The following is a 12,032-nucleotide window of genomic DNA, read 5'->3' as shown; positions in this document are numbered from 1 at the left end:
AAATGTAATTGATTCTCGTTCCCAGTTAAAATGCAATATCCTAAGAAGTGTACATTCATCTATTTTCAGTTTTACTATTTTAGCATTCAACCTGACTTATCAATATGGTACAGGTTTCTAATACTTGATGGATTGATATTGGTAATGTTAGAAACCATCTTGACTATACAGGCCTGCTCTATTTGTTTTTATCATGGTTGCCATTGGTGATCCCCTGGCATTGCTTGGTTACCCACTAAACACCAACAGCCCAGTTTTGCAAGACTGGGGTCGATCTGGCTAATGTTGGTAAGGCCTAGTTGGTCGTCTTGACAACATCATCTCTGGGAATTAATCCAGCAGCATCTGTATGAAAGGCTTGAAGATTTGGTCTAAGGAATTATCAAGGCTGTGAACTATTCACATAAAAATCATATTATTTGAGCTGGTTTGGAAAAAAATCTTATCACAATTTGTGAACACGGAAGCAGGACAATGTCAATTGTTTTGTTTACTAATAATTTTAGCCCTGAATAAGAAATTGTATTATGAAATTAAATATTTTTTGAATTTTAGCCCTGAATAAGAAATTGTATTATGAAATTAAATATTTTCAAAAAACTATAAAAACACAAAATTCCACAAAGTCAAGATTTATTATTCAACAACTGGTTTCATTTTCAACAAAAGAAATCCTCAAATATCAAGAAATACAAAAAAAAGGTGTCCAACAATTATAGATATGTACATCCAGTAATCATTTAACTGTAAGCAAAGCAGGTACTCTCTCTCATTCCATACATTCATCCAAAATGTCTGTACCTAATGAAATCTGACTTGGAATCGCTACTATGTGATAATTTGTCACAAATATATTTATGTACAAATTCTATGTACAAATCATAGTAGGAAAAATTACGGACTTGTAATTCTTTAAATATCTGTGATACATCATGTTAGCTTTCTCAGCAGAAACGGCTCAAGTTGTAGAAATAGTCAACTTACAAATCTGAATATCTACACTACAGTGTGAAGTCTTCGTCAAATACATACTACCAAAGGCCCAACTCCAGTAGCTTTGTATCATCGTTAGGCAGTCAACTCCATACAACATTAAAACCTTGTTATATTGCCAACATACAGCTATGTCTAGTACACTTGTACAATGTACTTGGGTATTATGAAAGATGATACATCATGTGAAAAATGAATACAAAAATGTAAAAGGAGGCTATGTAGTATGTTGGGGAGTAACATATTAGTGAGGTTTAACTGTAGGAATTATGGCATATAGTACTCTTATAACATGATGATCGGCCGATTTATTATCTGACGTTATTAAGTTGACTGTGACCTCTAAGAGGTTACACAACAACTGTCAAATTTCATTTTTGGTGTTGAACCTCTAACATGTTGAGCTGAAGTATTACATTTATATGCCATGTATCAGTATTATTCAGAAACAAGAGACTTTCAGATATTCCACATCTTTCATAGCCATTCCAAATAAGTAATGTTATTGCGACAAATTATTCCTCTCAAAACTTCTTTTAGTTAAATGGCTGTAAATGATTTCAATTGCAGATGGGTTCTTAAAACAATGCAAATATCTTGGTACAAATCATACAATATAATTGTAACTATATAATTATATAATCTTAGCTGAAATCTGTATAAATCTTAAGTAAATTTCAAACGTGAGCATTGTGTCTTCTGTCAACAGACAACATGCATATGGCGTCTGTTACAGGGTTTGCCCAATTACATGTACATGATGTATAAAAATATTGTACAAATACAAAAGAAAACAATTTTTTTTTCACAAAATAAATTCTAACACATGATCACAAACACTTTATCATCTTTAATATACATTATGATCATCACTGATGTATAATTTCCATGATACATTTTAATGTATGTTACCATTATGTGATACATTTATCTTCAAATAAAGCCATTCCCCGAATATAAACATTTACCTGATCTTCAAGTAAGCCTTCTCAACTTGAGAAAAAATTTAGTACCATATTTATCCTAAAATAAACCCCATCCTCTTGTGTAAAAGTTTGGTATTTAATTTTGGGAAGGACTTATTTTTAGTTTTGAATTATTTTGAAATTGATGATTCTGCAATGCTATAAGAAAGGGGCTGTTGGTGGGCAGGTGCTTATTTGCTGATAACTATTTATGGAAATGAAAAATGAATTATTAGAACTTTTCATTTATTACTTACACGATAGGAGGATTAAAAGTTTCTTTAGCAGGGACCGCTAAAAGAATCAATTTAGTTCACACAGCACCAACATTATAACACACATTTTCTCTTGGGTCTCGCCATCTTAGAATTCCTTTTTTCCTGGAGTTCATTACAGTTATTAAACGAAACTTTACATTTCTTTAAAAAATAAAATAAAAACTTAATGGGAAGTAAAATAGTACATTTTATAACATTGATAAGAAATATGCCAGAGCAATTATATAGCATTAACAGTTAGATGGAGTCAACACCGGAGTGGTGTTGTAGGACTGACAAGGACTGTCGGTAGACCTGACTGGGTCACTTATAGAGCACGCTGCCTTCCCAAGTCCGTTTTCCTGTCCTTCAATGACCATAGATGTTGATTGGATGTTAATTAAAACGAAACTAAACTGAGTTCCATGTTATAAATCCAACACTTGCCTGGCACGATACGGGCAGGTCAACAGATCCTAGAGGATAAATAGGCCCTTGGGCATGGACAACACTGACTTTGTCAGTGTAAATAGTTAAATGTTATCCAGCTAAATACATGATCAAATGTACAAAATAATTTAAAATTGTGATGGTCAAATAGACTGTATATGACACCTGATCTCTTAAAGCACAACAGCAATTCGTAAATGTAATGATGTGATAAGTGACCGTTTACACCGCCTCTGTCTACTAAAACCAAGCAGTTCTATCTTCACCAAATAAATATTGTATGACATGCACTCAACATCAGAGTGAAATTACCAATTCCACAAATTCATTTTACACTCTAACATACATATAAATCAGATTTTTGTAGAATTTAATTCTGAATCAAAAACCATGGCAACCAATTGCAATTTTTATGGGACAGATTGTACATATCATATTTGGTATTATATTTGACATTGATAGTTTCTCTATTATCATTGAGACAGTAAAAAACATTGTTAGTTTTATAAAGCATGCAATCAACATGTCTAAACCTTGTTAAACCTACTTAGTATTATGTAGGTATGGTGATGAATTATAGATTTTCCAAAACAAAAAGATATCTTATACATAGCACTGAAAATTGACTTCAAAATAGAAGAATCCAAATTGTTTCCTTTTATGATAGAATGTAAGCAGGTTTTCACTTATATCAAATATTTGGCAGCAGAACAGATCAAAATTCAATGAAATACAAATTTCACAACAAAGTAGGTTATTCTGGTGAACCTATATTGAGTATAATACACATACAATAAATCATCCATACAAGATTAACACTGTCTAAAAAAATCCAAGAATATTTTTCATTTTCACAAACCAAGCTCTATCAAGGTAAAACTTTTAATATTTATAAATCTCTCACAAAAAGCAAAAATAACATTTTGAGTTTTTTTTCTATTTTTGTTATCCTTGATATAATATCCAAGATTCTGCCATTTCACTCTATTTATATATATCTACTGCTGTCAACATTGTCACATTTATAATGTCACTATGTATATATATAAACAAAATATTGATGTTTTCCCTGAATAAAATGGTGATGATATCATGATTGAAAGTCTTACAGCTCCATTTTTGTAGGATTTTGACAACTTTAACACAAAGAAGGACTATGAGTTCTAACTGGATTTCCTTTGGTAATACTTATTAAGCACTATTTAAAGACACTGATTTTCCGGTACACAGAAGGAAGTGTTTATTGTTGATTTTGAACAAATTTTATTGTTGAGAGACAACTTCTTATAATATAAGGGTTTAATGGTTTACCTGAGAAAATCAATGAAAGTTTAACTGGATTTTATTTTTTACTTAAAGCCACTACTAGGGAGAATACTTTCAATCCATTTCATCAAATAATTTTTGTAATGAATGATAAAATAATTGTTCCTTTCTAAAAGGAGCACAACCCATGCCCATGGTTCTATTTTCCAGAGAACCTTGACACTAATTCATATGTAAGTCAATGGGACTACAGCAATAAATATTCACTAATATGCATACCAGCTGCATTATAGTGTACTATGTACATTAACTGTAGGTACCAGGGTTTTAATAAGTTAATGAAAATAGAAAATGCACATTTAACCTTTTGTTAATCATGCTTAACTAAATATTTCTGGTTTCCATATGTTGAAAGAGCTCCATTTTAGTAACAAAATTCTTCCAAATGGCCAGCTGTAGATTACAGTTCTCCATCATAAAGAATTCCCGATGTATGATCATATTAGAAATCTAATGTACAAAATGTTTTGTGACTGGATACAGCAGCCAAGAAAACAATGAGAATGAATATAATTTAATCTGTGTTACACACTACATCCTTTCACAATGATAAATCCACATGCACCTTCACATGACACACAGTCAATCTTTCAAAACACTATCATACTTTAACTTCCATAAAAACCTCACATTTCATCATTAGCATTATGTAATCCTTTAAATTTCAACTGTGTATCATTTTTCTCTGTAAATTTGTTCGCAATTGTCTCAGTATCTGCCTCACTGTATGTGTCGGCCATTTTGTTATTGTCCATGACCTCTTCTGATTGGTCCATTTCATACTCTAAAGAATTACGAGCGTGTGATGGAATTTTCACAGCTGGTGTTTTGGGTGGTATTTCCCATGGAGGTCCGGGCTTCACAGATACTTGAATACCATAGGGGTCATCAAGGTCGGGCTCAATATCATTTCCGGAATTATGTAGGAGACTCCTCGACTTACCAGCCATAGGGATATTCCTAGCTTCCAGGCCGTCTTTCTTTCCCAAAGGACTGAAGTTCGGCACAATGATGAAAGCAAAGGATAACACCAACACCTAAAAAAAGAAATCAATTAATTCAAATAAATTTAATAAAATCATAATGATTTAAAGTATAAAAAAAAAAATTCATCCCATCAAATTTTGGTAAATGTACAATTTCCATCTTAGCATACCTTTAGAATTCTGTTTCTTTTCTCTATCAATATGATAGGTGTACACAGAAATAAGAATATTGTTGAGGAAATAACGAAAAGATGCATAACAAGAAAACACATTGTACTAATGGTTTCTATATTTACCAATGTTTTCAAACTTACCATAATACATGTAGATGTTTGTGGCTTGTTCGCCTTAGATAAAATATATGATTGTAGTTTTTTCAGCTGCTGTGTAAGTGTTCTGAAAAAAACATCAGAAAATTAATAAAAAAACACAATCTTAACAGTTTGGGTGAACATTTGAGAGTTAATTAATTCAGCTAAGAAAAAAATTCACCAACACTGCTCAGAAGAAGCTACCTGTAACATTTCTCCATTTGGATCTTGCAAAATATTTTCAAGCATAAGACAGACAAACAAAGTACCATATGAAGTCAATAACTTCTATACATTACACTATTTTTGCTTCTATACATTACACTATTTTTGCACACTTGCAGAGACATAAGATTTACGTACTGATTATGGTTTTCGAGGCTCTCGACCTTCTTTTTTAGTTGTTGATTTTCCGAAGTGGACATTTTAACCCTCTTCTCAAGACCCTCAACATATCCCTGCTTTCGCTTTCTGCTCTCTTTGGCCGACACCTGGAAGGCAAATGATTCAATCAGATTTTACAAGAAGTCCATCGAACGTGAATTACCATAATTAATATTGACTTCTTCATATTAATACAACTGTCACAAAAATCCTCATTATATTATCTGTCAAGAGAATGTTTAGTGACAAAAAACACTGGAAAGAAAGGATAAGAAGTCATATTGGTATTGTTACTTGAAATCATCCTGATAACTTTGACATGACCCTGTTAAATTAATAATCATCCTAATCGTTATGCTCTAATGTTAAATGACGAAATGTGACAAGAGAGTTTTAGATCACTGCTTCCTCTGAACTTATAAGTCTCGCACCTGAATTCCTGTGTGGTAATAATCTACAGTGATACTGTCCCAGGGAAGTTCTTACTTTATTTCTAATTTTCCTACGGACAGCTTTTAGAATCTTCTCTTCCTCTTTGGTGAGTGGCATGTCTGTTGGTAGTTGGACCCCTTCCTTTGCCAGCAAATCTTTCTCCTCATCAGAGAGCCGCAACTCTGGAAACTGAAAAAACAACAGTTTTCTCTTACACACTGTCATTGTCAGACTTTTTAAGCGAAAAAAGAAAATGAAAAATATGTGTATTTTTTTTTTATTTCCCCGCCCTATATGTATACATATATTTAGAACATATTTTTGACATTTCAATGTTGGACCTTATTTTACCTTTTATTTTTACTAATGCAAGCCATTCAAACTTTTCTCTGAACAGATGATATATATAATTTATAATATTCAATACTTATTGTCACTTATTCTCTAGACAGAAGATGAGCAACACAAGGCTTTTAAAAACTCAAAACATGTAACTGTAGACATGAATGACACTAAAATTTCAGAATTTAATTAATAATCAAAAGTTTTTTTGAAATTAACTTGTATAACAAAATATGTACCTTTGTAGTTTTGGTGTGGATATCCTTCATGGTGAATGGGAGGCCATCTGTATGGTTGGTGGTGACTTTAATGATACGGACAGTATTGCCACAACCTGATCCCGAACTATTTAGGTCATCTGAAAAAAGTATTTTACTAGTCAGGACATGTACTTATATATAGTTACATATAAATAAAAAAAAATTCTTTCAAAAGGAAAATGTTTGTGTTTGCGGCCAATGGTCAACCAAAATGTTCTCCCCAAACATATATATATTATATGAGGCCGATGGTCAGCCACAATGTTCTCCCCAAACATATATGAGGCCGATGGTCAGCCACAATGTTCTCCCCAAACATATATGAAGCCAATGGTTAACCAAAATGTTCTCCCCAAACATATATGAGGCCAATGGTCAGCCACATCATCTTCTATTACTTTATTATTTTGTCTACTGTCAGATATAATGGTAAAAGTAGTAGTGGATCTTCACAAGCAGTAATTATTTTGGGCCCTAATATGAAGGCACAAGGTTAACAATACCTACCTAAACTAATGGTCACAGCTTCATTGTCTTTCGTTTGTTGACTTTTGATACAAGTTAAGAAGTCTTGTTCACTGAGAAGACCTGATGTTTCTAAATCATCAACACCGTCCATGTTAAAATCTTTCATGTCCATATCCTCCATAGCCAGAGGACTATGTTCTAATTTATCCATGAAGTCTGTTGTCATGTTCGTTGAAGAGTCTGACAAATAATATTCTTTTGGACTGTTCTGTAATTGTTCATCACCAAAGCTTTGTGGTGAGTAAGCACTGGATTCTAGAGACACTCCACTGTCGCTGTTTGTTGGTGATCGCTGGGCATAATAATCATGGTCGGTGTGGGAGGAAAAACTTTTCTTTTGAGGTTGGTCAATATCTATATCAGTGTCAAGGTCCCCTAGATTTGCTTCCTTAAGTACGCTTTCCAGCAGATCACCATCTCCCTCCGAGAAAAGTCCTAGTTCTGACTGTAAACAAAATATCTAAATTGTCATAACATCAAACATGCATGTTTTATATCAATTATAGTAACAATTTTTTAAATAGGTCACAAATTTACATTTTGAATTATTCTATAATTTTTTGAAATAGCAGAGCTGGTATTCTTTACTTAATGTTAAAAAAAAAAGTTGATAGCAAATTCTGAATTGATATTATGTTGTTTTTTTTATGTGAAAAAAAATTAAGCTTCATTTAAAATATATTATTCAATACCAAAACATCATCGGTGAACAAGTCCCAGTTATCATCTTTCCTGGAAGAATTTGAAATTTCACTGTCAATGTCTGAATCGGATCTATTGGCATCATAAAAACTCAATGTATCACTTTCATCCCCACTTAGTTTATAAGGCATCAAGACATCATCTGTCAGGCAGTAATTATCCATTGTACAAGTTTCCAACACCATAATAGAAGTCAGGGATATATCTAACTTCACATCAGCTTTTTTCCCATTAAGTAGCTAATGCACAGCATGCATTAAATATATGTGCATGTGCAAGCTGTATATACATGTACAATAAATAAACCACTTCTGAGCAGGAACCCTGTGATGAATGATGATGTGTAACACACCAATTGGCTCTTGCATGATGAAATACCACCGAGAGATTCCCTGACTACACATAATCCTCACATGTATGAGTCATATACCAGCTGTATACTACGATTGATTCATGATAATTTATAAACAAGTTTATGACAAATATATTTAATATGCGTACAGCTGTCGCACGAGATCACTCGCGTAAAATACAACTACATTGATTTAGCGATATCGATGCATTATTGACAGTTTACTTCCATGTCCTACATACATTTACAGAATATATCTGCTGGGGTAGGGGTGTATCTTTATTATTATTTTAAATATGCTATGTCAAGCAAATTATTTTGATAAAATATACTGGGAATTGTGTGGTCAAATCCTACTTACGAAGTCTACGGTCTGTATCCCTGGCACTTCATATTTCAGGAGACCATCATCGTCATTAAAAAGCAAATCCAAAACTTGGTTGGGGTCAGATTTGACCGCCATCTTTGTTGTTTACAGTGTTACTGTAATGCGTATATTCTGTCCATGCAATTTCACGTTCGTGGATTTCCTATCGTCACACCAGAACACGTCATCGACCAAAACATAAATTCTTCCTTCGTCAAAACCTCCACGTGTATCGGGGTATATAAGCTTCGACTGGAAAAGCCCTGCCAGTCCTCTTGTGCAATACACGGAACCTATCGACCAGGAAATATAACTGTTTACGTCGGTTGCCAATGTCAGTTAGCAAAACATGTTCATCCTGAAGTGTTCAAGTGTTTAAAATAGCATCAGTGGTGGCACAATTAATGTGCAAATAATGTTATTTCAATGTCAAAGTTCCATTCCTTATCGCTATTGCCGATTTCGTAGAGGATGTTGTTCTAAATTTAGCGTCAGTGTCATCATCCGAGACACACCGCTGCAGGAATGACGTGGAGGCGGAAGTAAACAATGGACTTTCGGAACAGATTTTATCCTGAAAACACACGAACAATCTTTAGAGTTCCGAAATTAACTATAACCCTCCGAAAAACAGTTTTCAAAAGTATACATGCATTCCAAATAACCGGTTGCAATTTCTTCTTTCATATAATAAAAATATGAACATTGAACACAAAGTGTTCTTGAACATTATGATATAAAGAATAAACACGAAACATTCCTCAGTTGGTTTTATTTTTTCGAGACTATTTCTAAACGCGGGAAAATATATACGACATGAAAACCTACAAACACATAATATTATATATTTATATGATTCTTTTATCAAAATGACAGAGCGAAAATGATAGAAACAAGCGTAAAACTCTAAAAAAAATGTCTTGTTCTGTATAGTGCATCTTGGCGGATTCAATATATTTATGTGTAACATGAAAAAGTAATGTTAGGTACGGGATGGATCTATTTCTGTTTATATGACCAAGGGAATATATTAAGTCCCCGTGTTAGTGTATATTATAGTGTAATACCATAAAATAGGTTAAAGAGTAGAGCCGAATGTATGAGAAGATTAATCAGGCCACAGACCTGAAAGCCCTATGATTTTCTGCTTTCACTTTTTAAAAATAAGAAACTTTATAGACTTGTGTGCATGCATATGCATCCTGTAACCGTCGATAAACATAGTAATGTCATCAGTCATATTGCTAATGCGTCACAATGACTTCTTATCTCCGTCTTAATTATGTAAATGATTGATTTATATAAATGTTTATGGAAAGTATTTAAGATGGATTCTTGCGTATTCACGCTCAATGCTCCTTCCTGTGAAAATATTTATCAATTTCTATTCGGAGGGTTCTGATGTTGATATCGCCTTTAAAGCTGCCTTGTGGATACTCTCACCATTCAAAAGGAAGTGAAACAGTGTGTTATATCGCTAGCTCAATAGGTTCATTGGTTATCAATCCAAAGGACTATTATCTTACTACGTTTGGAAGGGAAAATCAAATGAATAAATACATTTAATAAAAGCTTTATTCTCTATTTCAACTCGCCGTGGAAACGAATTCGACACATATATATATAACGCACACGATGCTTGCATAGATCTGCAAAACAATATCGTCAGAAAATTCAGACTAGCCTAAGATTCGAGTTATGCAGTTTATTATTTTGTCAAGTGATTATCTGTTTAAAATACCAAATTTGTAACGCAACTTGCAGTATAAGTAATGAAATGAGAAAAATAGGTACCCGCCTCACATATTATATTACCCCCTAATGCACGAGACACTTTCCCGATACAGACAGTCACGAACATAAGTATCCACACGTGCACCGTCACTACCGTAATTGTGGATTAATTCACGAGTTACTTTACAAACCCAGTGTTAAACGCAGAGCTCATAACTAGGAAAAATACAAAATAAATAAGTTAATTAATTTTAAAAAAAATTGAAAATAGATAAATATCTATATTTTATGGGGTGCTATTGGCGTCATTCCTCGTTTTACGTTGAGTCCATAACCGAGAGTCACATGTATAAGGTTCTTCACAGTTTTTTTGTATTCGTTGTTTTTACTGAGCCTTGAAATTCCTTGGAACATCTCTCTCTCCATTTGCTGGTTTTATGAAGGATGTTCCCAGAAATATGGAGTCATCCTCCGTCTTCTGATTTCGACGCATTAGTGTTGACTCGGTCAACCTCAGTGGTAATGTATGAGTACATGTATTTAAGGCTGAGGAGTCTTATATTGTCCGTGTTTTTCATGGTGGCTATTTGCAAGGAAGGCAATGTCGTCTACACATGAAGATGTATGCTTCGATATGTTATTTTGCCATCTAACTTTGACAGATGACTTCATATTCCGTAGAAGCATCCATAGACTTGTTAAAGAGGATTTCATGGTTTACAGTGTCAAAGGCTTTCTGTGAAGTTCCTTGTACATCTTTTGCCTATGCTAATGCATCTTACACCACGCCTTGAAATGAAACCACGTGCGGTTTGAGTTTTGGTCTAAGTTAGGCAACTTGAGTTATGAGGCGAAATAAATTTAATTATCTATACTAAGATTGACCTCGACATTTGACCTTTTGATCCAAAACTAAATTCAACCAAGCACTCCAAATATAAAGTACGTGTGTGCAATTTGAATTTAAGTTGATTCATTTGAGTGTGGAAATGGTGATCCCGACGAAATGATAGGGACTAACAGACAACGGCATTACAACATCCATTTTTTCAATCATTGGGGATAATAAATATACATGCATGCCAATACATTTTTATCACTGCTATCGGGTAAGTCTGTAAGGAGAAAGCCTATCAAACCCACCAATTTGATCATGACTTACATGTCTACGATGTAAATAAATATTTGATTGATAAAATGCATTCTTCTCAGCTTTATCCTAAGATATGTCTTTATATAATACATGTACAAAATGACGAAGGGAGGACTACTGAATTATGACTAACGACGTCTTCTCCATTTTCTTATAAACGTTATGTCATAGCCAGTATGAAGTCACAATAGTACAATAAATCTGGCGTACATTTACGACTTACTGGGGCCATGCGATTGCAATCTAATTGATTGACAATTGTTGTGAATTTAAAAATATAAAGTTACATAGAAATAACACACTTTGATAATAATTAGATTTAAAGTGTAAAAAGATGCATGGTATTGGTTCAACCAGTCTCTAAATCAGATAAAGTTCAACCATTCTTGATATCTGATCAAGTTTTTCCAGTCTCTAAATCAGATAAATTTCTTAATCTTTCCATGGCAGCAATCTTTGGACGGATTTATCGGAAACGCACTCATAGACA

At 33.4% G+C, this 12,032-nt stretch overlaps 1 protein-coding gene across 2 annotated transcripts; it reads right to left on the bottom strand.

Annotated features, from left to right (window-relative positions):
- Window positions 1-616: 616 nt before the first annotated feature.
- LOC117334693 (cyclic AMP-responsive element-binding protein 3-like protein 3) lies at window positions 617-9,410 on the bottom strand. 2 transcript variants are annotated; one of them, XM_033894454.1, is made up of 7 exons: window positions 8,650-9,410; window positions 7,214-7,679; window positions 6,686-6,804; window positions 6,159-6,293; window positions 5,652-5,779; window positions 5,292-5,373; window positions 617-5,028 (listed from the first exon to the last, which is right to left on the bottom strand). In XM_033894454.1, the coding sequence occupies exons 1-7, from the start codon at window positions 8,749-8,751 to the stop codon at window positions 4,618-4,620; spliced, it is 1,443 nt and encodes a 480-aa protein (XP_033750345.1). In that variant the 5' UTR covers window positions 8,752-9,410; the 3' UTR covers window positions 617-4,617. The 2 variants fall into 2 exon arrangements, with proteins under 2 accessions (XP_033750345.1, XP_033750344.1); XM_033894453.1 differs by lacking the exon at window positions 8,650-9,410 and adding an exon at window positions 7,927-8,254.
- Between the last annotated feature and the right edge of the window lie 2,622 nt (window positions 9,411-12,032).

Source organism: Pecten maximus, chromosome 9, assembly GCF_902652985.1.
Source record: "Pecten maximus chromosome 9, xPecMax1.1, whole genome shotgun sequence".
Taxonomy (NCBI): Eukaryota; Metazoa; Mollusca; class Bivalvia; order Pectinida; family Pectinidae; genus Pecten; species Pecten maximus.
This window is presented reverse-complemented; position numbering and strand designations above follow the sequence as displayed.